General features: G+C 46.8%; 1 protein-coding gene across 6 annotated transcripts in view; it reads left to right on the plus strand.

Annotated features, from left to right (window-relative positions):
• Positions 1 to 25,697, plus strand: part of FN1 (fibronectin 1) — a 53,461-nt gene extending 27,764 nt beyond the window's left edge. Inside the window, exons 21-47 of one of the 6 annotated variants that reach the window (XM_064717599.1) lie at positions 1,449 to 1,543; positions 1,854 to 2,022; positions 2,273 to 2,359; positions 3,115 to 3,306; positions 5,607 to 5,879; positions 6,918 to 7,100; positions 8,319 to 8,408; positions 8,523 to 8,792; positions 9,165 to 9,281; positions 9,635 to 9,799; positions 10,428 to 10,583; positions 11,286 to 11,399; positions 13,042 to 13,311; positions 15,055 to 15,242; positions 16,302 to 16,389; positions 16,555 to 16,731; positions 16,938 to 17,027; positions 17,204 to 17,383; positions 17,906 to 17,995; positions 18,721 to 18,820; positions 18,956 to 19,169; positions 20,276 to 20,414; positions 21,119 to 21,283; positions 22,335 to 22,460; positions 23,041 to 23,147; positions 23,651 to 23,761; positions 24,072 to 24,966. In XM_064717599.1, coding sequence (XP_064573669.1) covers positions 1,449 to 1,543; positions 1,854 to 2,022; positions 2,273 to 2,359; positions 3,115 to 3,306; positions 5,607 to 5,879; positions 6,918 to 7,100; positions 8,319 to 8,408; positions 8,523 to 8,792; positions 9,165 to 9,281; positions 9,635 to 9,799; positions 10,428 to 10,583; positions 11,286 to 11,399; positions 13,042 to 13,311; positions 15,055 to 15,242; positions 16,302 to 16,389; positions 16,555 to 16,731; positions 16,938 to 17,027; positions 17,204 to 17,383; positions 17,906 to 17,995; positions 18,721 to 18,820; positions 18,956 to 19,169; positions 20,276 to 20,414; positions 21,119 to 21,283; positions 22,335 to 22,460; positions 23,041 to 23,147; positions 23,651 to 23,761; positions 24,072 to 24,146 — 4,031 coding nt within the window. In that variant the 3' untranslated portion in view covers positions 24,147 to 24,966. Of the gene's footprint in view, positions 1 to 1,448; positions 1,544 to 1,853; positions 2,023 to 2,272; positions 2,360 to 3,114; positions 3,307 to 5,606; positions 5,880 to 6,917; positions 7,101 to 8,318; positions 8,409 to 8,522; positions 8,793 to 9,164; positions 9,282 to 9,634; positions 9,800 to 10,427; positions 10,584 to 11,285; positions 11,400 to 13,041; positions 13,312 to 15,054; positions 15,243 to 16,301; positions 16,390 to 16,554; positions 16,732 to 16,937; positions 17,028 to 17,203; positions 17,384 to 17,905; positions 17,996 to 18,720; positions 19,170 to 20,275; positions 20,415 to 21,118; positions 21,284 to 22,334; positions 22,461 to 23,040; positions 23,148 to 23,650; positions 23,762 to 24,071; positions 24,967 to 25,003 lie in introns of those variants that run through there. The other 5 variants (XM_064717598.1, XM_064717597.1, XM_064717600.1 and 2 more) reach the window with 5 other exon arrangements.
• Positions 25,698 to 26,113: the final 416 nt, after the last annotated feature.

The following is a 26,113-nucleotide window of genomic DNA, read 5'->3' on the forward strand; positions in this document are numbered from 1 at the left end:
CAGGGGCAGCCTTTTGAAGTAGCATTCCAGCAGCTGAACATCTTGGGAAATGCTCCTTGTTGTTCTTTCTGAACTCGTTGGCAGGAAAAAGGAGCTATTTGCATAAAAAAGCTTTTAGTAAAATATATTTCAGCTTTCCTGATGATTAAAAACAAGAGGGAGAGCTTTACTACTGGTACCTCACTTTTTGCTTTACTGGATGTCAGAGAAATTTAATTTTACTTGATCTTTCTAATTGCTTGGTTTTGGCATGACAAATGAAGGAAAGAATACAAATCCCTTTAAAATGGGCAAGGAATGATTAGTCTGGTACTTACATAAAGCTGAAAGCAGTCATTTCTCAAGCTCAGCCATACCATCTAAGGCAGCTCAACTGCAGTTACCCAAACTGACACAAACATTGTATTCTATGGGGTTTTTTGGGGTTTTTTTGCATTTCAGTCATCTCTTTGTGATGCTGGTTTGGAAGAAATATTAAGCAGATTTTGGAAGGAAAGGGAGTTCTGTAACAACCCCCACACACTTCTAAAAAGATGATGATGCCATCACATAAACTAGCAAAAGTCAAAGCCACCCAAGCCCAGAACCACATCCTCTTTTCAAAAGAGAATGTGGTTTCTTTTAGAACAATGTGAAACTAAAATAAGGGCTCAAACTTTCAATCAGAGTACCATTGTTGACATTGGCAAGGTGCTTTTTGCTGACAGTCCTATCTATAAATATTCCTCAAGTAGAATGTGATTTGATATCTTAGATATAATATATTCTGGCTTGTCTGAATAAAACCAGTCCAGTTTCAGACTATAGATCTGATTAACCAGGCCTCTTCATTAATAACATTACTAACAAGGCCATTTCAGATTAAACTCGGTGGTGTTATTTAGGCTGATTTTGGCATGCACAGAGGCTTTGGCTTCTGTGTGATGCTTCTGACAGATGTCAGTGAGACCACAGATGCCTCAGACTGATGTTGGCTCCTTTCTGCTGACTTCACAAGATGTTAGTGAGGGATGGGATGGTCCTTGCTGGGACAGCTGGATGACAGACAGGGGTGTGGTACTCTGCTGATTGGAAGGCATATGGTGGATGAATAAAAAAAAAATAGCTGAGTTTTGAGGAACACTTTAGATACCATGCCAAAAAACAGGATTCCCCAGATTCTTGGAGCTGGATGCATAAAGGATCATGCATCCACTTGAGTGTTTTTGTTTGCCTCAGGAATAAAAGCTCTGGCTGTGATTAGACCACTTGCATACTGTGTCTGTCAAGCCCAGCAGCAGACAAAAATCATCTGTCAGATCTCTCTCAAATCACTGGATTTTCAGAAGTGATCTAGTTCAGCACTCATTTCATACCTCTGGCTATTTGTGCTGCTGTAGGTCAGGTTTTCAAACTGTTTGGAGCCATCACAGCAGGTAGACTTGAACTCTGGTCAATTCACTCCACAGATCAGCCTGCTGGCTCTGTTCCTCCTTTTAACACAGAAGTGACCGAGACCTCTATTGTCATCACCTGGACACCTGCCCCAAGGATTGGTTTCAAGGTAGGATGAGCTAAATCATGTGTTGGTTTTCCTCTTGCTTCACTGTGGTGGGGAGGGCAGATTGAAGCCATTTCCTATGGACTGTGGTGAAGATGGCAGCACAAAGGGGAGAGGTGCAGAGGGCATGTTGCTCACAGGGAGCAGGTTTAGGTGACAGAGGTCAGTGCAGACATGGGGTTTCAGCTCAAGTGGGACATGTAGAGCACGAGTTACAGGGCTAACAGCTGGAGCTCAGCCCTAGTGGTGCTGCTGGGTGGTCAGTCAGGTGCTGACAGCTCGTGACTGAAAAGCAAACCCCTGTGCCCTGCAGCTGGGCGTGCGGCCGAGCCAGGGCGGGGAGGCTCCACGCGAGGTGATCTCCGACTCCGGCAGCATCGTCATCTCCGGGCTCACCCCCGGCGTGGAGTACACCTACAGTCTGACAGTGCTGATGGATGGCCAGGAGAGAGAGACCCCCATCATCAGGAGAGTCACTACACGTATGGCACCTGCTCTTCCTCCATCATGCCCTTTTCCACTCCCTTCTGGGAGGCAGTTCTGGTCTCTCCGCCCTGTCGTGGGCTGGTTTTTCAGTGACAGCAGCACTGGCTCATGCAGTGCAGGGTCACAGCTTTAGGGGGGTATTTCTGGCTAATTCCAAAGGGTGAGAATATTGTGGGGAGAGGGGTGCTGAGGCAGCCAGCATGATTCTTGGTGCCATCAGTGACCCATTTCTCTGAACACTTGCAGCACTGGCCCCACCAACCAGACTGCGCCTGAGGTCCAATCCAGACACTGGCATCCTGATCGTCTCTTGGGAGAGAAGCACATCTCCAGGTAACCTTGTGAACTCACTCTCTGCTCAAACCTCCCCTTGGAGCAGAATGCTAACTAACACTTCTTCTGTGGTGCCCTTCAGTTTGGTGGGGAATCGGCCATTGATTAATATAAAGAAAAATACAAATGTTTCTATATATATTTAAGGATATAATTTGCAGCTAATTACAACTTGCCATAAGACTCCTAATGATTTACATTCTGTATAAAATGCTGTTTTGGAGCATGAATGTGTTAGAATATTTCGGCTGTTTTAAGGATTTGAAGGGTTTCTTCAAATATATAAGTGGCTGAAAAATAATCTGAGGGAAGGAAAGCAGAGTGAACCACAAAGATTTGTGGAAGTGACAAATGGAAAGTCAGTGTGGAAGTTCTGACAATGTTCAGGATGAACTCTTCTCCCACAATAGCTGATGGGAGCTCTGCAATTGATTCCCATAAGAAGTGGACTGAAAGTTTTCAAAAACCTCTGTTGGTAGCTGAATCTTTTTCTGAGAGTCCTGAGAGAAGTTCCTCTCAAAACTCCTGAGATTTTCAGTTTGGTGGGGTCCCAAAGGGAGCAGAAATGCCATGAGGGTGGCATGGCTAGGTCCTGGGAAGCTCATTTTGGGGTGCTTGACAAAGCAGCCTCTTTTCTGCTGGGCCCAGGGTGGCAAAATCACTTGTAAAATGTCACATTTGCTTCAGCTATCACACTGAGGACTGATGTAAGTGGGTCCATGAGGAAACTGCTGACTCTGGCCTCTGTATTTCAGGCATCACTGGGTACCGTGTGACCACTGCTCCCACGGATGGGCAGCAGGGCTCTACCCTGGAGGAGGTGGTGGGTGCAGATCAGACCACCTGCACCTTTGAGAACCTCAACCCTGGCGTGGAGTACAACGTCAGCGTCTACTCTGTCAAGGATGACCAGGAGAGTGTGCCCATCTCAGAAACCATCACACCAGGTAACCAAAGCTTGAGCAGCAACTTCAGCTGCCCAAGCTCAAATGGCTAAGCCTGACAGCTCTACAATGCAGAACTTGTATTAGTTCTGCTGGTAGAGGGCTTAGACTTCACATTTAGTTTCAAGAGGCAGAACAGCTATGTTCCAGTCTGTGACAGAACTTCTTACACCCATGCATGGGGAGCCTGTGTGGTGCTTCACAGGCTGGTCATCAGCACATGGATCTGCTGTGTCAGTGCACTGAGCTGGGCAGCAGCAGCAGCAGGGATTTAACTTAGCCCTGAAGTGCCCCAGCATCTGGAGCACAGCTGGTGGGAGCAGGAAGTAGGTGAGCAGAGGTATGAGTGGGAAAGAGCACAGGAGAAATTCTGGCAGCACTGGTGGCAGAAGATCACTTGAGCACAATGGAGAGGAAAGCCAAGATGGAAAGGTCCGTCACTGTGGCACTTGAGGCACAGTATGGAGTGTGCCACCTCACATGACATCTGTGGGGACTGCAGAAACTGCCTTTGTAGCCACAGTAGCAAAATTAATATGCATTTCCCCAAATGGTTGCATTTAGTTTTCCTTTGTGAAGGCTTCGTTTGTTTTTGTTTCTGCTCTGAGATGATGCCAGCTACTGTGTTTGCTTGCTCTTGTAACACTGCTTTAAAATTTCTGTGCTTCACTGAAGTGCTGTGTGCTCCCTGGGGTGAACTAATACTGTGATGCTGCATAGTTATGCAGGAATAGCTTTAGCCCCTCACCATCTTCTGATGAGGGAAAGCTAAGAATGTATGTGTCTGGCTTTTACAACTCTTTAAAGGTGATATGGTACATGCATTCCATGTGGGTAAACAACTATTTTACAGAAAACTGGCTTTTTTTTGGCACCTTTTCTGTAAAATAAGTGTTTTCCAAGAAGGACATCAAAAAAGAACAAAGCCACTATTATTAAAGCAATATTGCTGTCCCTTAATTTCTTTTTAAACTAACTTGTAATGAACAGAATGGACACAGAGTCCTGCATCTTTGACTCACTGATGTCTGATCCTGAGTGAGGAAGAGCATCCATTAGTTCCCACTGGTTTCAGGATCACCCTGATAAAGCTACACAGCCAAATCTTGTGGCTGAAGTCAATACCAGTTTATTGACTTGAGCAACTGAAGGTTTGGCCATTGTTAATTAATAATGCATCTAAAGTTCCCCATTCCCTGCCCAGTTCTGCTGGTTCTAACATGCAGGAAATGAGCACCTTTGCTAATGGAATAATATCAGCAGGGAAAACAGTTACAGCTGGGCTTATTTTCCCGACAGAAATTTAGGCAGCATCTTAAAGGTCATTAAAGGGCATTCTTATTCAGGGGCTGAAACTTGAGATTTTGAACAATTTTAGCCACATATGTCAGGCTCTTGGGCACATCATATGCTGGGCATAACCTCTGAATTCGGGGATGTTGTCACTCAGACAAAATTAATACCATCTAAAGGTCATTTTTAACCATTTCCATGTTTCCAAGGGAGTGTTCTGTTACTTACTGTTTCACATCATCTGTTTTTAGCACATATATTGCAGCAGTTAGTTGGTAAGTAGACCTTGAGGAATTCTGGGCCAGATCCTCAAGCCATTGCAGGCATTTGAGGCTTTTTTCCAAGTGCAGTGGAAATAGTTCAGACAGTGGATGATGTACCCTGGAACTTTGTGAAGGTTCTCAGCAGCTGAGGGTCTGATTTAGCCTCTTCAAGTGAGTTGAAGAGTTGATGTTTTATGATCCCAGTGATAAAAGTTAGATCCACCATTTGAACAAAACAAGAGTTTTAGAGGGTCAATCAACAGAGTTTTTTTATTTGCACTTTAGTAAACTTTGCTCTCTTTTAATATACCTGTAGAAAGAAAAAAGGGCTTTTTTCTACTTCTGTTTTTGTCAAAAAATGATGGGTCTTTGTGGCTCATCGTTGCTCAAAGTGAATTTGTTGCAAGTTAAGTGCCTCTTTGAAAACTCTGTCTAAAGAGAACTGGAGTTTCAGCTTGTGAAGCAATCAGGGTTTCAGCTTCTGTCTGCCCAGGGAACCAGCTGGAGACTGCACTGAAGGGTAAATCTGAGAAAACAAAGTGAAAACCACAAAAGCAAAAACACAACAAAAACCACCCCACCAAAATCCTTCCTGTTCCCCCAAACCCCCAACAGAAATTGTGCATATCACCGCAATTGCTTCAAGTTCTGTCGATGTTAATAGTGATGACCACTGCTTTTTTCTCCTTGTCTTTCTTTTTGCCTCCGTGTGTCTCTGCCTCTCCCATTTGCTCTTTGCCTCATTAGAGGTGCCCCAGCTCACTGACCTAAGCTTTGTTGACATAACTGACTCGAGCATCGGCCTGAGGTGGACCCCGTTAAACGCCTCCGCCATTATTGGGTACCGCATCACAGTAGTGGCAGCAGGAGAAAGTGTCCCTATTTTTGAAGATTTTGTGGACTCCTCAGTAGGATACTACACAGTGACAGGCTTGGAGCCGGGCATTGATTACGACATCAGTGTAATCACACTCATTAATGGCGGAGAGAGCGCCCCTACCACTCTGACACAGCAAACGGGTGAATTTTGAAAACTTCTGTGTTTTGTGACGTGGATGGTGTCACTGGCTGTCACTGGCTGTTGGGGTGCTGGGGCTTTGTCCAAAGAGGAATTGAGCCCCTTGCTGCAGGAAAGCCAGGCAGATCCAGCTGGCTCCTTTCCCCAGATGGCAGCTGGGGATGGATGTGGCGCTGCTCATTTTTGAATTGGAGGCATTTTAATACCATGAATGACTACAGACTTGCCAGACTCACCTTCTGCTGTTCAGATTTCCAGGATCCAGTTGGAATCAAGAGCCTGAAACATGAGCTGTGTGTTTGTTTAAAACATTGATTCCTCAAAATAGGAGTGCTGGAGGGCGGAGCAGATCAGTAGACACCCTCCAGCCTTGACAGCTGTTTGAGCTTCCTGCAGCCCATTTCCATGGTGGCTCCACTCTTTCCACAATGCCCCAAAGGATGCAGATGGACACCACTCCCTGAGTACATGCCAGTGACAGCCATGCCACACCATCAAGGGTTTCTTATAGTGCATGAGCTGAAGGAGAGCTGGAAACTGGTTCTTGCATGAAATCTTGTTGGGTTTGAAAGTCCTGAGGCTGTAAATCCTTTGACATGAGTAGAAGTAGAGTCATAGGAAATTAGTGACATACCCTCTCCTCTCCTGTGTGTGCATGTATGGATTCTAGATGAGATTACTTTTCCATCTGTAGCTGCTGTATGGCAACTTTAAACCTCTCTTGGCACCACATCTGTAATACAAAATCCAGCTGCTAGAAGCACATCCTTGAAACTTGCTACCTTGTTTTTAAATTAGCCCCACGGGGTACATTTAACATATCAGGAATTGCCAAGAGGTTAAAGCAGCTTGACAGCAGTGCAGACACATTTTTCTCTTAACTGCAGTAGAACCAAATGTAGTTTAGAAGTCTGTTTGCATGAGTCTGATGCCGTAGTCAGTTGTGCATGAGATACCTTCTCTGGTGGTTGATTCCCTGAGCAGACCCCTTGCTCAATATGAGTCTGAGAGCTGAGGTGGGTTTGTTCTTTGCTGTGCAGCTGTGCCTCCTCCCACTGACCTGCGCTTCACTAACGTGGGGCCTGACACCATGAGGGTGACTTGGACTGCCCCGACCTCCATCGTGCTGAGCGGATTCCTGGTGCGCTACTCGCCCGCCAAGAAGGAGGAAGATGTTGCAGAGGTCACAGTCTCCCCCTCAGACAACATGGTCATCCTAACAAGTGAGTGGGTTACCTGCATAAATCAAACAAACATGAGAAGCCCCTCGTCATAAAATCATAAGATTTCGAAAAGACCTCCAAGGTCTTTGAGTCATCAACTTCGCATCACCATGTGCCAATCCACACACACCACCTGAACGCTTCCACTCCTGGCCAACATTTCAGTGAGGAAATTTTTCCTGATATCCATTCTCAATCTCCTCTAGTGCAGGTTGAGGTCTTGTGTTTTCTTGTTACCTTGGAGAAAAGACTGGCCCTCACCTTGCTACAGGTTGTAGAGGGTGAGAAGGTCCACGTAGCACAAGATGAGGCAAAAAAAAATTGTTTGAGTGTGGCTGGCCAAATTCTCAGCTGATGTAAAGTGATGTTGCAAGCAGCCTCATAGAAACTCAGACCAGATGGGATTTGGCCTCTAGCTTTACCCAAGTTAAAGCCAAACCACAGGCAGGTTTTTTCCTATCAATCCAAGGACAGTGATGAATCAGGCTGTGAGGCAATTGTATTGATTTGCAGCCTGGTTAGGTATTAACAGTAAATACGTGTTGTTCGCCTGGTTTGCCAGTAATGTCAAGGACTTGCAGTGCAGAGGTTCAGAAGAGGATAAGAATATGCAAAAGGCCATTGCTCCTTTGACTTTGTATGCTCAGACCAGAAAGCACATCCTGTTTTGGAACCTTACAGGACATGGCAGCAAAAATTGGGCATTTTCCAAAAGCCGACATTAATTTTTGGGGCAAAAACTGTGTTGTATTTATAGTTAGGTTTTTTTTCTCTTATCTAAGAGTCTGGTTGGTTAGGTGAGAGACAAGGCTTGTTTTCAGAATAAAAAAAAACAAATTTAGAGTTTGTCTTGAGTTAGAACAGCTTTGTTGGAAATCTTTGGCCCTTATATCAGCTAAAGCTTTGGCCTGGTGCATAGATAAACTAGCAGATAACTAGAATGGACCCTGTAAAAAGGTAATTGCTTCTAGTCAATCTCCACAAACTGATGAAGCAATGATATAGGATATCATGCTTGTTGAGGTTAAAACACTGCAAGGAGCCATGGTGCCACAAAAATAACTGATTTAAACTTTTGATTGTCCTGGAGGCTCACATCTTCCATCAAGCAGCACCTGATTGTCTCCTAAAAAACACAGTTAAAATCGTGTAGGTTGATTAACTTCTTGATGTTAGCAAAGGAATATTAGCCCACATTCCTGTTCTTCAACTCCACAGACCTGCTCCCTGGCACTGAATATCTGGTGAGAGTCTACAGCGTTTCTGAGCAGCACGAGAGCGCACCTTTGTACGGAGTCCAGAAAACAGGTACTTGGATGCATCCTTTAAAAATTCATTAGTGGGACTGAATTACTTTTTTTCTCCTGTGAAGATGCCAGGCAGCCTGGTTGAGCTCACCCTTGTATCTCTTGAACCACCCAGGCCTGGATTCCCCCACTGGCCTGGACTTCTCGGATATAACGGCGAACTCGTTCACGGTGCACTGGATCGCTCCCCGTGCCACCATCACGGGCTACAGGATCCGCTACCAGCCCGAGCAGGGCGGGAGCCGGCCCAAGGAGGAGAGGGTGCCCCCCTCCAGGAACTCCATCACCCTCACCAACCTGCTGCCAGGCACCGAGTACGTGGTCAGCATCATCGCTGTCAACGGCAGGGAGGAGAGCCTGCCCTTGGTTGGCCAGCAGACAACAGGTGAGGCTGCAGGGACTGCTGGGTTTGGGGTGTCCTCTAGCAAAGTCATTTCTCTTAAACCACATCTCCCCTGCCAGCTTCACTCATGAGGAAATGCCTGTGTGCTGAGGTACGGCTTGGTTTAGGATAAGGTGGGAGGACCCATGCTGCTTTCAGATGTTTCTAGGGCCAGCAGAACTGTTTTCATTAAATCCAGTCCAATGCCATATGGTTTTTAACCAGATACATTTCTTTGGCTCAGAGCACGTTCCTCTTCCAAGGACAGACAGATGAGTAGCAGAGGAGCACAGTATAAGTGGAGTATGTAGCTGATGTACAACTGTGTTTAAATTCCTTCTTTTTAAATTCCTTCTCAATTCTCTGTTTTTCTAGTGTCTGATGTTCCAAGGGACCTGGAAGTCACCCCTACCAGCCCAACCAGCCTCAAGATTTCCTGGGATGCTCCTGCAGTGACAGTCAGATACTACAGGATCACTTATGGTGAAACAGGTGAGGGCAGGCTGCTACAGCTGGTCACAGACCAGAAACTGTTCTGAGGCCATTAGAAAGCAAACAGCAAAGGCACCTTGGGCTGTAGCAGACACATAAGTGCTTTTTTAAAAAAAGAGCAAATTATGTTTTGTCTACCTAAAAGAGTATCTAGAGTATTCCAGTAATTTTAGAAGTGGTTCTATGTGCATGTTTCATTCTTTTCCTCTAAACAATTTTGACCCAACAACTGCTGAAATCAACAGGGTCTTGTCTTCAGTTTGCTGCATCTAGGACTGTCCTGGTTTTTGTAGAGATTTTATATGTATACTTTACAGGTCCATCACATTTCTTTCTTAACCTACTCTTGCTAGGTGGAAGCAGCCCAGTACAGGAGTTCACAGTGCCTGGCACCGTGTCCACTGCCACCATCACTGGCATCAAGCCTGGTGTTGAATACACCATCACTGTGTATGCTGTGACTGGCCGTGGAGACAGCCCTGCCAGCAGCAAGCCAGTCACTGTCACCTACAGGACAGGTGAGATCTGATTAAACCAAACAAAGCAACAAACCCACAGCTTTGTGTTGGCTTTTCCCCATGAATGTGTACTGCTGACCCCTGGTTTCTTTTAGAAGCCATAGGCTGTAGGGCTGTCAGTTTGTGGAGCTGTGTGTCTTGGTGGTACAGAAGGGATCTGTGGACCTGGAGAAGGAAAACCCTGTGGAGTCCAGATGGGGATAAAAGCAGTGCTCAACTGCTCACTGCAGAGTGCAAATCCTGTTGGGCTCTCATAATGTGGGGTCACTGCTGGCTTAACTCCAGTACTTCACTGTCAGATTGTGATCCTGAGGAGTCTTGCCATTTTTTCTAATGCCAAGACTGTTGTGTTGCTCCTGATTTGGATATAGCCAAATCCTACTTCTTCTGTAGCTGCAGATAAAGGCATTAAGTAGACTTTAAAACAACAAAAATCCTCAGCTAACATTGATATGAGATCACTCACCCACACATCATGGTTCAGGCTTTTTTGCTCTGGGCTACCATGAAAGGCAAATAAATAACATGTGTTTTCTAAGCAGTTCAGAATAAAATTCAGCCAGGACACAAAAGTGGAGGGAGGGTTTCCTGTACCAACATACTCAGAAAAATGATTTTTGTTGCCCAGAAATAGACACACCATCCCAGATGCAAGTCACTGATGTCCAGGACAACAGTATCAGCATCAGATGGCTCCCTTCAACATCCCCAGTCACAGGCTATCGGGTGACTGCTAATCCCAAGAATGGACATGGGCCCTCAAAAACAAAAAATGTCCCTGCAGGTAAGAGTTGTGTCATCCTTCACTGGATCTGTAAAGACTGCAAGATGTGACCATTGAAATCCTGCTGCTGGTTGTACCTTTTTTTTTTTCATCTTGCTGATTTTCAGTTCTATCTCATCCAGGACAGATGAGCTCAGGCAGATTTTTGTCCCAAAAGCTTCAGATTTCTGTGACACCACTGTACTGTAAAAGTTTGTTCTTGGCAAAGAAAATAGCATTGGATTTTCTAGCATCCAGCAAAACTTGCTGGAATCCTTTGGAAGCCACATAACGTGACCATTGGCCACAGCATGGGTTCAGTCACATACACTGCAGGTTTGTAGTGTAGTACCTGTGGAACCTGCCATGTCAGCCCTCAGGAAAACTGCATGTTGTGGGATCAGCACAGCACTTGGGGATGTTTGTGATGCAGCTGGTGGTCATTCTTATCCTAAAAAGTGGTGAAAGCTGGTCTCCCTGTACCTAGTTCTACCCACTGTGCTGACCTGCCCTTTCAGCTGTGGAGCCTTGGAGCAGGTACAAATGGCAATTGTGCACTGCCAGAGAAGCATGGTGCAATTTAAAGGCAAATTTAATTTGTCAGTCCCACCTTGTTTTAATAACATTTATTCACAGTATGGCTTAGACAGGCCATTCATTCAAGGCTACTTTGAGGCCAGCTTTGTGCTGTTCTTTCTGACTGATGGTGTTCTCTCCTGCCAGATCAAACTCAAGTCACTATTGAAGGTCTGCAGCCCACAGTGGAGTACGTGGTCAGTGTCTATGCTCAGAATCAGAATGGGGAGAGCCAGCCCTTGGTTCAGACAGCTGTCACCAGTACGTATTTCACTTCATGGCAACCAACACGTGTTTTCTATTGATCTCTGAACCTACCACCACATTCCCAGGGAAAGCAAAAGCCAGGGGCCTGGTCTCCAGGAGAGAGTGAGGTGGTCTGCCCTGTGAGAAGTACCATGCACCTAAGCTGCAAATGCTGGCAAAAATGCAGTCCCTCTGCCTCCAACACTGCCAAAATGCAATTTCCTGCCCCCTCAAAGTGCTGCGCTTCTTATTTTCTTTCACTAAAGCTACAAAAGCCTTTTGGGGTTTCCAACAACCAATTGGGTTTGCCATCAGCCAATCAGTGGATAAAATGTGCCGAGATCGCCTTTGTGTGGAGCTAGGTGGCAAAGGTGATTGCTATTAAGGGACTGGACTGGGCTTGGGAGCACTTGCCCTGTGTGAGAGAGTAAGGGAAACCACATGGGTTATACTTGGGATGAAGCACTGCAAAAAAATGAAATTCCAGGACTGAGGTGCTGTGTAGAAAACAGCAGTCCTGCTCAGGTCACAGGAGAGACAGAAAACCTTGTAACGCAGGGATATGTTTGAGCTAAAGTGCTTTTGAGGGATACCTCTGGGGTAGGGATTTGATTCTTACTTCCCTGCTCAAGCTTGTATTCAAAACCATGACTCATCCCCAAACACTGCAGACAGCAGGAGCTTCTCCAGAGCTTTGCAGAGATGAGTGAAGAGTCCACATTCAAATTCCTGGACAAAAATCACCTTTGCCAACTAGAAAATGCAGAAAAATGAAGACTAATACAACATGGCAAATGAAAAAGATGAAGCTTTCTAGAAAAGCATGGTTTTGATTGAATATAAAAATCACATGCTAGATCCTCCCATTTTGTGTATTTCTGTGATAGCCACTCCAGACTTCTGAGGAACAAGGCTCACTTCCCCTGCTCTGAGCTCCCACCTTGCCAAGAAATCCTGTGAATTGGTTTAATTAATGGAGGTGTGCATATCACCCAGTTGCACCTGTGGACATTCCCTGTGCACTCAATACAAAGCTGAAAAGTTTGTTTCTAACTGATTCTACAATATAATATGCTGAGTAATTTTGCTTTCTTGATGAGTATGTTAATTGGATCTTAATTTATGAAAGAAAATAGCGGGATGGATTCTCCTTGGACTGGCACTTAGCACAGCAGCTCCCAGTAGTGAACAGCAAGTGCAGCATGACCCCAAACTTACAGAGCCAGGTGGGTTCTCTGGCTGCCTTTGGCACCAGCAGCCATTTAAATGGCAGAAATGGGTCTTAGCACTCCCATTCCTTTTTTTCTCTTGTCCCCTTTTAAGGTAGCTTAATGCTACTGGGGTTGTGTGAAAGAGGTTTTGGTGCCAGGGGGACTCAAAAATAGTTGAGAATTGGTGCTCTGGCTGCTTTGAAGGTGACAATGCAGGTCCTTTTGTTTTCAGCAAAGCCAAGATTGCCTTCCTGCTGCCTGGCACCTGCAAACTCAGGCTTAGGAATGCAAGCATGCGTGCAAGGTGCAGCACAGAGGAGAATCCAGTGCCCCCCTTGCCACACCAGACTGAAAACCGCTTTGCATGTAATGGAAATGCTTTTTATTTTCCTCACCCACAACCTGCTTTTTATCACTTAACCTCTTACCATTAATTTGCCTAACAGACATTGACCGCCCTAAAGGACTAACATTCACTGAGGTGGATGTTGATTCCATCAAAATTGCTTGGGAAAGCCCTCAGGGGCAAGTCACCAGGTACAGGGTGACCTACTCAAGCCCTGAGGATGGAATCCATGAGCTATTGCCGGCTCCAGGGGGCGAAGAAGACACTGCTGAGCTGCATGGCCTCAGGCCAGGTTCTGAGTACACTATCAATATCGTTGCCATTTACGATGACATGGAGAGCCTGCCCCTCACTGGGACCCAGTCCACAGGTACAGCTCCCACCACCCCCAGCAGGCCATGGCAGCAGCGGGTTCTGCCCCCAGGGATCAAGTGTGCTTCCATGTGCAACTGGTGCTCCAAGTGGGGCAGCCCAGGGGATGGGATTGCTCCTGAGGGATGGCTTAGCTGGGGCCAGAGAGCTGCCTGGAGCAGAGTCAGCCTGCATACACATCAGGCAAGAGAGCAGGATTGCAGGATCTCCTCTTGAGAGAAAGGAGGGAGGGTGTCCAGTGGTTTTGTGTCCCTGGTCACAGAGCCTGAGCCATGGTGAGCGCTCTCACAGCGCTCTTGTCTTGCCTTCAAGGGTATGGGACACTCTAAGCGCAGGTAGGGAGCAACAAGAAAGATGAGGGCAGCTTTCATGGCCCAGGGACCTTGCTGTTGGAGCCAAAGATCAGCAGGAAGGGCTGGCAGATTGCTGAACACTCAGGTCTCACAGAGATCCTTACTGGCACTGCCCTAGGGAGCACAGCCCACTGCATGCCCACACCCTGCACCTCATCTCCTCCACAGGAGAGTCCCTTCTGTGCCAGGCTGATCCAGCTGCAATTCCATGCATTGAAAATTCCTTGATGAGAAAGGAAAATCACTGCAAGGAATTAGCTTAACTTCGCTTCCAGCAATATGGAATCCATTGCAAGCTTCCAGCGTTACCAGATGTGACTTTATTACAAAGACAGGTAGCACCTGTGTAATAAAGGTCTCCCATTCATTTGTGGCTGAAAAGTTGGCACTTTAATTCCAGGGGTGGAATGAATTCAGTGGGTCCTAGTGTATGGATCTGCTGTGCTAAACTGAGGCAAAGTGATGTAATGATGGAACAGCTGGCTGACTACCTGCCAGAAATGCAAATATAATACTTTTTCAAACACACCCTCTGTGGTTTACCTTTTGAGGGCTGTTCAAAAGTGGATTTGAAGTCATTCAAGACTTTCCATTGACTCTCATGGGCTTTAGATTGAGCTCTGGGCTAAGCCAGAAGGAAGAATTATCCTGTATTTCCACTTTGTAAAACTGGAAAGCATTGATAGCCATGTGCCATAGTGGGCACTGTGCTAAGGTGTATCTTTGCTCTGTTTACAGCCCCAGGCTTACCAACAGTAAGGCAAGAGACTATTTCAATGTACACTCATTTTTTTGGGCAGGAATTTGTTTGTAAGGATAGTGGATGTGTTAGCTCCTGAACAGGCCCTTGTGTGCTGAGCCTTATGGCCACCACAGCTCTGCTTTTCCATTGCCTTGCTCGCTGTGTAAGTGGCTGTAAAATGCTTCCCCTCTCCATTTGCAGTATTTTTATATCTTCTCTGCAATTCCTGAGCCTGCTTCCTACTCACTTTTGTAAGTCATCCATGGTATTTTGGAAATGAACAGACCGGGGCGAGTGGAGCAGGACTGAACTGTGAGCTGCGTGATGAAAAGCAGAGACTGGTAGAATAATTAAAACAGCCTGGCCTGCTAGAGATTTAATCACTTTCCCAAGCCTTTACCTTGTATCCCACCAAATGTCATTGCTCACTTAACTTCAGGATTGAAGCATTGATATCTCCTAATTTCTGCTGAAAAGTGTTTCTGTAGATTTGAACAACACATCCCCTCCTATGGTGTTTTATGCCTGTGTTTGTACAAGGCACTCCACTTTCCTGGCCTAAACCTGTCCCATGTTCAGGAGACAATACTGTCTTACCCAACTGTCTTTTTTTAAAGTAACCACGTGCCTGTCTGGATTTTTGCAGCAATTCCACCTCCAACAAACCTGAGGTTTGCTCAGGTAACTCCCACCAGTCTCACCATCAACTGGAACGCGCCCAACGTTCGCCTCACTGGCTACAGAGTCAGAGTGAACCCCAAAGAAAAGACTGGTCCTATGAAAGAAATCAACCTTTCTCCAGACAGCACATCTGCAGTCGTGTCTGGCTTGATGGTAACTTTTTTCTTTGTGTTGTGGAAATGAGATTTTTGGAAGAAATGTCAGATTCCTGGGTCAGGAGCTCAGTTGGGGTAGATCATTACAGCTCCTAAGGGTCTGGCTCTGAAGATCATGGCAAGTCAGCCTGCAGCTACTCAGCACTGTAGTTTTTTAAAAGGCAAGTAATTGGCCTGCTGAAGCTGCATTCTACCCGCTTCCTCATCTAGCACAGAGAGACTGGATGCCTAATCAAATGCAAATTACCAGGTTCACAATCAAAAGTAACCCAGCAAAATGCTTTTACTCATCTCTCACAAAAGAGGTCAGATAAAGTGATCTGATGCAGGGATTTCAAGCTGTGATATGGGAGCTCTGGCAGTCTATTGCCTATTTTTAAGACATCTGCAAAATATACATTAAAAATACAAGTCTTTTGTGACTTAGGCTTAAATTTGCTATATAGCCATCTTCTCCACTGGAAGCATTTCAGGAGTTCCTGAACTGGAGAAGGCTGAAAATAACTGCTTTTATGGTTCCTGCGATCTTAAAAAGCTACTGATCTGTTTTTAAGGAGTTTTATGAATCATTTTCAAAAATGAGCCTTAAAAAACATTCTAATCTAAGTGGACCCATGGTCTGATGCAGCCAAGGACAAAACCCCCCATGCTGTAACATTCACCATTATCTTTTATTCACATTATTTTATTCTTTATCATAGCAAATGGCATCCATTAACCCTGGGAAAAATAGGAGGGAAATTAGAGTTTCTCTGAAGAATCAGCTTTAAAGCACAGATTTCTAAAATGAGGGGTGATAAATAAGCTTCTTCCTGGATTTCTTCTCCTCCTGAGGTGGCACATGTGCACAGTGTCTCAGGGTCCGTGCCTACTCTTTTATTCCAGCTGGAAATGATTAGAATTATCCCATCAGTCCTTCCCTAATTTATTTTAAGGCTTCATATTTCAGTAAGTGATGACTTAGCAACGTGGCTCCACCAAACACTGACTGAGGGCAGGAATATTTCCCTCTGTGCTGGGTCCTTCTCTTAACATGGCACAACTCTGTCCGTTCTAGGTAGCAACCAAGTATGAAGTGAGTGTGTATGCCCTGAAGGACTCCCTGACCAGCAGACCAGCCCAGGGGGTGGTCACAACCCTTGAAAGTAAGTGGTGGCCCTCCCCAAATGGCCACCTGGGGCTGTGTGGGTGCAGAGGAGCTGTGCCCAAAGCTGGGGCTCTGTCCAAAGCTCCATCCCAGGCTGCACCAACCCTTGGCTGGTAAGATTGCCACCCCCCCTGTACTGACAGGACCCTTCCCTTGTGTGCAGATGTGAGTCCCCCTCGCAGGCCCCGGGTGACAGATGTCACTGAGACCACCATCACCATCACCTGGAGGACCAAGACTGAGACCATCACTGGCTTCCTGGTGGAAGCTGTCCCTGCAGGTGGCCAGAACCCCATTCAGAGGACCATCAGCCCTGATCTCAGGAGTTACACCATCACTGGTAAGTGAGGGTTGCTCCAGGGCCACATCAGAAGGTACACACTGGCTTCTTGTTTTGGATTTGAATATCCTTGATGAGAAATACTACAGGAGCAAAAGGTGGGAAAAAATATCTGAGGCATCAAGAGGTTATTGAAAGACCTTCTGATGGCCATCTTAGGTGGCTTCCTCTCCTTAGCTAATATTTGTGTTTCAACTTCGTTTTAGGCCTGCAGCCTGGCACTGACTACAAGATCTACCTGTACACTCTGAACGAGAATGCACGCAGCTCCCCGGTGGTTCTGGATGCCTCCACTGGTAAAGACCTTGTCTGACCTTTTTGCAATCACATATGGCCAGTTAGGAGTTGTCTGTATCTGATCACACTTAATATTCCCTGGCAATAGGTTTGAGAAGGGTGTCAAGCAGCTCGGGTGAAGAATGTGCCGGTCTTTTCTGTATTTGATGTTTTAAACCCTTTTGTTTCCACCCAGCTATCGATGCTCCTTCTAACCTGCGCTTCCTCACGACCACGAGCAACTCCCTGCTGGCCACGTGGCAGCCTCCCCGAGCCAAGATCACAGGCTACATCATCAGATATGAGAAACCTGGCTCACCTGTCAAGGAGGTGCTGCCTCGGCCCCGGCCCGGCACCACCGAGGCCACCATCACTGGTAACTCTGTTCTCTCTGGGAGCTCTTCACCTAAAACCCTTCAATTTTGAGAGAGAGAGGGGAAGGCCTAATTATAAAATGTGATTATAATTCATGATAAGCTAATAGGGAGAAAATTGTGTTCCTTTTTTGTGGTTTTCAGTACTAGAGAGTGGTCCTGTAAGCACATCTGTCCTACAAACACATTGCACCTCAGTGATCAGAACAACCTCCACATTTGAGCAGTCTGGTGCTTGTTTCCACTGTCACCACAGTTGTTATCCTTTCAAGAAAGAAAAGCCCCTGATTCTGGCACCCACCAGTCACATGTGCTAAAGATCCCTTATGTTTGGGTTTATGATCCCAGCTGACATGGTCAGACTGCAAACTTGCTCTGAGGAACAGGAGGCTGAACTCTGCCCTGTCCTGAAAACCTTGGGTTTGAAATGCACATACCCAATACTGTAGCCATACCCTTAGTTCTCACACATAATCATAAAGAAAAGCAACTCAGAAGTCAAATTGTTCTTCCTCCCTCCCTAGGTTTGGAACCTGGCACTGAATACATCATCTACATCATTGCTGTCAAGAACAATCAGAAGAGTGAACCACTGGTTGGCAGAAAAAGGACAGGTAAAACAAAGCTCTGGATTGTTGTGTGCCAACAGGAGAGAGCTTTCACAGTGTGAAAGACATTGAAGGACACTTGTGGAGGACTCAAATAATGTTTTTAAAAATACCCTGTTCACACACATCTTTTCTTTGAAGGCTTTGTAAGGAGGTTTTCCTTTCTAAGGATGCAGGATGTATACATCTAAATTTATATTTGTAACACCTGTTTGAACACTAGCAACAGAACAGTGTGCTTGATGTTGAATTCTTGCTTGGGTACCTAATGGATAATTTAATCAGGGTTAACGTGACTGTCTAACCACTTGATAGTGTCAAATGCAGACCCCATTCAGTTTGTTACTTGTGGCATTCCTCTCACTTTGCAACTTTCACAGTACAAGATTGACCTATCACAAATTACCAGCTGGTCATCCAAATATGATCAAGGAACAAGTTTCTTCCTGCTTACCAGTGATTCCTCTTAAAATGAGAACCTGCAACTATCTCTTGCAACCATTCCTTCTCAGTTTGAGCAGTGATGGTGGGTTGCAGTGTTCAAAAGTGTTGCTCAGCTGTATGAAAATTTCACACCAGCACACTTAGGTGTGAAAGATGCAGAGAGGGAAATTACCTTTACAATCAGGGCAAGGTCATAAAAAGTCTAATGGCTAATATTTGATGCTGTGAGTGGTGTAATGCAGCTTTTTTGTTGCTTTGCTTGACGGCCTCCAACCTTTCTTTGCCAGATGATCTCCCCACGTTGATCAGCAGGCCACACCCCAACCAGCCCGACATCCTGGACGTGCCTTCCATTGACGAGGGAACCCCTTACCTCACCAACAACAGGTACGACAATGGCAATGGGATCCAGCTTCCAGGCTCCTCTGGGCACCCTCAGACCGTGGGACACCAGGGCCAGCAGATCTTCTTTGAGGAGCACGGCTACCGGCGGCCCGGGCCCACCACAGCCACTCCCCTCAGGCCAGTCTCCAGGCTGCCCAGCGTGGACGAGGCCATCGAGGTGCCCGGCTACCAGGTGCCCATCGTGGTGGAGCCCTTGTACCCGCACGGGCCGCGGCGCAACGACAGCCAGGAGGCCCTGTCCCACACCACCATCTCCTGGAGGCCCCTGCTGGAGAGCTCCGAGTACATCATCTCCTGCCAGCCCGTCAGCCAGGACGAGGACACGCTGCAGGTAACGGGCTGCCTCAGCACAGGGGTGGTGAAACTTCACCTGGGGCTCTCGGGGTGCCTTTGCTGTGCCAAGGGGTGTCAGAACCCAAAAAATTCCTCTGACTGCCCCGGAGGACTCAAGACCGTGCCAGGCGCCTCAGAGACCTTGTGCCTTTGGCACCCCTGTGCCTTTGATCTTGACCCATGGAAAAAATTACCAGCCTTATGTGAGGGTTTACAAGCCACGAAAGTTTGAGTAGAACGATAGTGAATTTATCACAGAGTGAAAAATAGGTTTTTTGGGGTTTTTAGAATAGGAGTTCAAGAGGCAATATAGACTGGACATGCCCAGATTCCTCCTTCTCCTTCTTGGCCTCCATCTTCTGCTGTGATGGTGACACTTTTGGATTGGTTGAAGGTAGAAGCTCACTGTCTAACATAGGTGATAGGTATTGGGAAGTTATGGTAAATAATGTACATGTAGTTTTTAGTATAAAAAGATAACACCAGTGTGCCTCAACCTGACCTGCCAGACAGACCTGGAGAAAGAATTCTTCTGTTCTCCTTCTCAAGGTTGTTTATTGTTTCTCATCCATAAAATTCTGACTCCTTCAACTGCTGGGCTGGGAAGAGGCTTGTACATGTCTCAGATTCACTCTGACCAGCAGAGGTTCTGAGAAAGGGAGAGACAGGAATTAGCCTAAAGATTCTGTTTAACACATAACTGAGACCAGGGTGGATGAAAGCTTCCTCATCTCCTTTATGGAAAAGGCTACAGGGTAAAACTGCAAAACCAGAAAACTTAGAAATGCTGTCAGCAGTGATGTTTCACCAGGAAAGGGGGCAGCAAGCTGAGTGGGAGTTTCGGAGATTGAGGTGCTGCTTCTTCAAGTTATAGCACTCTTCCTGTGAAGTCACCTTGAAATGGCAAAATTAACCTCTTGTGATCCATAGTCCAGAACAGCCAAGTCTAATTTGATATTTCAGAGTATGTAAGGGGAGTGCTCTGGCTCCATCATGGTACAGAGCATAGGGGTCATCCTAAACACCCAGTCTTTCCTATGAGAGAGGTAACACCTAAAGGGTGTCACCACCTTTCTGGTGACCTGGCATTGTCTCTTGTTGCAGTTCAGGGTTCCTGGCACTTCCTCTAGTGCCACACTCAAGGGTCTCACAAGAGGGGCCACCTACAACATCATAGTGGAAGCTCTGAAGGACCACCGGAGACAGAAGGTGCTGGAGGAGGTGGTCACAGTTGGCAATACTGGTAAGGAACAGCCTGGGGGAGCCTGGCTGGACCTGTGCAGCCCCTGCCTCATTCCCCTTACTCAAGGTCACCTACCTGGTGCCCAAGCTTGACAACAGTTCAGAAAGGAAACTTCTGACAAGGACAGTTCGTAGCAGGACACTGGGACAAGTGATTTGTGAGGTTCTGGACCATCAGCTCCTGACCGTGGTCATCACCCCATGAACTGGTGGCTGTGAAGCACCCACCAGGCAAGGCACACTGCTAAGGTGACAAATCTGACAAATCACAGGGTCTGCTCTCCTCCCATCCCCTGCCATGACTCAGAACCCACAGCACCCCAAAAAGGTGCACATGCAGCTACCAACCCCCTGCTGTTCCTCAGCATCTTACAGCGCGTTTTCTCCTAAAAACAGGCTACAGTCAGGTTGCTGCTCACCAGCAGCAAATGCAGAAACTCACACTTGCTTGAAACTTGGCAAATCAAAATGAAAATGGCCTTCATGTCAGTTTTTTTATCATTCAACTGCTCTGACACATGCAAATGGAAAATAAATCACAGGGAGCTGGGCTGCTGACAACCATCAAGGATATGCCCATGGGGTAACTCCATTACTGCCAGGATATTACGAGAACAAAAACGTGTGTGTTCACTGAAAACTAGTCTGTCTGTCAGCAGCTGCCATTGCTGTGTGTGATGCCTGTTTCTCCTCTTTCTGTTGCAGTGTCTGAAGGATTAAACCAGCCAGCTGAGGACACCTGCTTTGATACTTACACTGGCTCCTTCTATTCCATTGGCGAGGAATGGGAGCGCTTATCTGAAACTGGCTTTAAGCTCTGGTGCCAGTGTTTGGGCTTTGGCAGTGGCCATTTCAGATGTGACTCTTCTAGTGAGTAGCTCGCTGTTAACCATCCCCATCCCCACCCTCCTCCAGCAGCAGTGCCATGTTTGACAGACTCAGCCTGGTCCAAACATGGAGCAAATGAAGGCAGGCTCTTAAACCAAAGCGATGTTTTGCATCGTGAGAAGTGATGGAAAACTTTGGTTACCTCTGAGCTTTGCAGCTAATCTAGAATTGCCATCAGCAACAATCAGTATTGTATTGATAAGAGACATTTTTACCTTGCCAGACATGTCTAGGTAATATGGGAAAGTGTGGATTTCAGTGGGTATTACAGCCAGTGCTGGTATTACAATAAATCTGGTTTGCATTGCAGGCAGCCTTTGCAAAGCAGCTTGCAAAACCAGTTTTCTAACTAATTTTTCTAACACTTCTGCCCAGGGCATTAAGTTTTATTCCTTGCAGAACTGTGTGGTTTACATGGAAAAAATATCCATCTTGACACAAGGGAATGGAACAAAAGTCTGTGATGGAGCAGTTTAACACAACACATACCCAGCTAATTGAAATTAGGCTTTTAAATTGTGGAATAAGCTCAGTAGAGAGTATTTCTGCAATTTGCATAGATTCAGAGGAGTCTATGTAGAGACACTTAATTTTACAGGAAAAGATGCTTATTTTACAGGATTAATATTTATATTTCATTATTTGATACACATGGCTTACCCATGGTGTCTTGTGAGATTGTGGTAAATTTTATGCTGGGTATTTGCACAAAAAAGAGCATTTAAATATTTTTCTCTCCTATCCTGCCCCACATCTATTAAATTCCTTTTCATTTCTTTTCATCTCCTGTGAACCAAACCTCCTCTCCCCACTCTTTGTCACATCCTGCTTTTTTCCCAAGAGCCTCTACACATTTTCCAGAGCTGGAACAGCCTTCAGCAGTTAAAAACTGCAGGAGCTGAATCCATTTCCTCCTTGGACTTAGATGAGCTGAGAAGATTCTTTCTCCTGCCTTTCCTGAGACAATGCCAAGCTCTTTTCCTCCTGCTGCCTTTGGGATAACTCCTGATTCTTGTTCCCCTGCCTTCTCCAGAGTGGTGCCATGACAATGGAGTTAACTACAAGATTGGGGAAAAGTGGGACAGGCAAGGGGAGAATGGCCAGATGATGAGCTGCACCTGCCTTGGGAATGGAAAAGGAGAATTCAAGTGTGAACCTCGTAAGTGTCTTTGTGCTGTCAGTCTGAGCTCTCCTTCAGTAAGTGTCACCATCCCAGCTCTGTCCTGCCAGGGGGACAAGCAGATTATCAGTGTGTCTGGTTCAGGCTGAACTGGTGACAGCTTCAGGCTGTTCTCACAGGAGATGAAGGCATAAATCTCACATTCCTGAGCTTGAAAAGAGGACAACCTTTAGTTAGCTCAGGTCACAGCACACTGAGCACCTGTGTGCCTCTGGCCCTGGAGCTGCACACCAGGGACATGTCACTGTCCCAGAAGGGTTGGATTGCCCCAGCTGGACTTTACTGCAGGGCCTGCTGCCTCAAGCTCCTCTGGCCTTCACACTGTCACTTAAACTGCATTGCTCATGTCAGGAGAATACCCCCCTGCTGTAGGTTAAGGTGTCTGGAGAGCTGTGAACATGTCTGATGTTCCCCTGCCATCAGGGAGCCTCTGCTCAGCCAAGGGGAGCACACTCCCCCAGGGGCTCCCTGCTGATCACCAGGCTGCTTTGGGAATGCTTTGGGAGTGCCTAAAGCCCAGCCCAGGCCCTGCAGCTGAGCTCTGCCTGTGCCTCCACAGATGAGACCACGTGCTATGACGATGGGAAGATGTACCACGTTGGGGAGCAGTGGCAGAAGGAATACTTTGGGGCCATCTGCTCCTGCACTTGTTATGGAGGACAGCAGGTAAACAGCAGGGAGGTGTTGTGCTGGACACAGGGGAGGCTGTGCTGGGCTGCATTTATCAGACTGCTGGGTTTCAGGTCATGGAAGGGGCCAAAACTGGCCCAAATAAGGAGAAAAGTAATTAGGAGAGCTGCAGTACTTGCATTGGTGCCTGTCTGGTGTAACACAGGAACAGCCTCACTGCTGCTGGTGGCTCTAGCCTCATGTATGAATGATCATGAATTAATGGCTTTAAGCTGAAGGAGAGTGGATGTAGATTGGATATCAGGAAGAAATTCTTCCCTGTGGGGGTGGGCAGGCCCTGGCACAGGCTGCCCAGAGAAGCTGTGGCTGGCCCATCACTAGAAGTGTCCAGGGCCAGGGTTGATATCCCATCCTGGGCTAGTGGAAGGTGTCCCTGCTCACAGCAGGGGGGTGGAATGGGATGAGCTTTAGGGCCTGGATCCTGTGAGCCCTGGCAGCTCCTTGGCCACGGCACTGACGGTCCCGTTGTGTCCCCGCAGGGCTGGCGCTGTGACAACTGCCGCAGGCCCAGTGTGGAGGTGGCCCCCGAGGGCTCTGCTGGCCACACCTACACCCAGTTCACACAGAGGTACCACCAGGCCACCAACACTGTGAGTAGAGCTATCCTTCTCTGCCCCACGCTGCTGTGAGGCTGGCACAGGGGCGGGGTGGCTGTGGGTTGGTGCTCCCCTGGTAGTGCATGGCAGCCCCCAGGACACACACACCTGCTTGAGCTCACCCCCCACACACATGGGCAGTGCCACAGTCCCAGCAGTCCCACAGGGCCTCGTGCATGCTCTGAGGCAGTAGTGCATGGAGTGCTTTCCACTGTGTGCTTTGTGCTGGGAAATGGCCCCAGCAGCTCCCAGCACAAAGCACAGCCAGGACAGAGCTCTAACTGATTTCCTTCCCTCCCGACAGAACGTCAACTGCCCCATTGAGTGTTTCATGCCCCTAGATGTACAGGCAGACACACAACAGCCACGGGGAAAGTAACATCCAGCGAGACTGCTTGCGGCCATGGCAACAGACAAACCAAAGTGTAAACCCCAGTGTGCCACGAGTACCATCCAAACTGGAGCGATGCTAGCAAAAAAGTGCATCTAGTGACAATGGCCCCCTGCTCTGGAGCCATTTGCCCAGCTTAAGCTCAACTCACAGCTTCTCCAAGCGCCACTCTTGGAGTGTTTCAGACTTTTCTCATGATTGATAGCGATTGTCTTGGTTTTGCTCAAAGGGTTGAATTCCAGTCGATATTTTCAAATTTCAAGAGGGCGAGGGGGAAAAAAAAAAAAAAGGAGGGGAGGAGGGGGAGAGGTTGTAAATCACAAATTTGGTGGGGCATCAAAATACTGATGGGAGGGTGGGTGTAGAAATTCAAGGTTCCCGTGCTATGCAAGAACATTTGAGTACAGCAATACTGAGGTTTAGGGATAGGAAAGTCCACCAAACACTTCTGCTTTCACATAAGCGTGCAGCCAGCAATAAGATAGGAACAGCAAATCCAATCACTGTGATATTTAAAATATGCACAGTCCTAATTCTTTCTTGATGATCCTAGTATTTTTCTAGCTGTATCTTTATATCTCATACTGTTATTTATCAGTTTTGTTCCCCTGACCTTCCAAGTGTTTTTATATGGGAATAAAATGTATGGAAGACACTTAGTATGCAAGTATGCAGTTGACAAAAGAGGAATTTGGTGTAATTATGATCAGTGATTATTTTTATACTGTAAGTGCCAAAGCTTTACTACTGTGGAAGAGGGAAAAAAAAAACCAACTCTTTTAATAAAAAGATTTACAAACCAGACAAATAGTTTAAGTGATTCTCTTTGCTGCCGTGGACTTTAGGATGAAGATGATTATCCTCAGCTGGATTATTCTGAGGTGGATAATTCTGAGCGGGATGATTCAGAGCTGGAGTAACACAAGATGGAGCAAACACCCCCAAGAAGAGTGGAGTAAACCTGGAGAGAATATTGCTAGAGCAGTTTGTTAAAGAAAGGCTTCCAGCTGCACCCCTGCCCCCGTAGAGCACAGACAGTGGTAGGTATGGCACGGGCAGGAGGCACAGGCTTGCTTTGGGGCAACAGGGGATGGGAGGGGAAGGCAAACAGCCCCTGCTTTGCACATGAACTGAGCTACAGCTCGTTCCATAGCTAGAATTCAATAAGCTTCCAGTGGCTGAGGTGCCAGAATTAGTGAGACAGTCCAAACCTGTGAATTTCCATGTGTCCAAAGCTACAAAACCCAGCAGGAGACGGGCACCAGCTGGGTCTAAGCCTGGCTGTTACAGGCACAGACCCTTTTCTTTTCTCCTGTGCCTCTACCTCATGGTGGGGAGGGAGGTAACAAAATGCTCCTCACAACCCTTTGGCTGAGAGTGAGCCAAGCCAGCAGTGAGTCCCTTTGCTTGCTCTGCCAGGACCTGTCCAGCCTTTGCAAATGCCAGGCCAGGTCCTGTCAGGATTGCTGAGCCCCCTCCCCAGGGCTGCACACGCACTGTACTGCTCCAGGCACTGGCATTCTCTGCACCCAATAAAGCATCACATGAAAACTCCATTTGGCTTCTTGGCATGTGGCAGCTGCCAGCAGGGACTGATAGCTACAGAGCACCTCAACCTCTGCAGAGAGCAGGATGATTGCAGCAGCAGTCATCTACCCCACCAGTGCTCCAAAGCCAAACATGTCCCTAAAAAATACCTGAGAACTGAAACTGGTCTAGACAGACACACAGAGGACTCATTTCCCATTAAACCAGATTAGTTTTCCCAAGTGGTGGCTACAGCTTTTGGACCAGAGGACAATTCTGCAATGATCCTTTCACTTTGTCACTAAATAATTCACTTCCCTGTTGTCATTACATTGCAAGGGTTCCATATTGCTGGAGTTTTGTACCTTCCTGATGTTTCTTGCAGGCAGCTCCTCTAGGCACTGACTGTTCCTTGTCCTCACAGCAGC

This window comes from Zonotrichia leucophrys, chromosome 7, assembly GCF_028769735.1.
Source record: "Zonotrichia leucophrys gambelii isolate GWCS_2022_RI chromosome 7, RI_Zleu_2.0, whole genome shotgun sequence".
NCBI classification, from domain to species: domain Eukaryota; kingdom Metazoa; phylum Chordata; class Aves; order Passeriformes; family Passerellidae; genus Zonotrichia; species Zonotrichia leucophrys.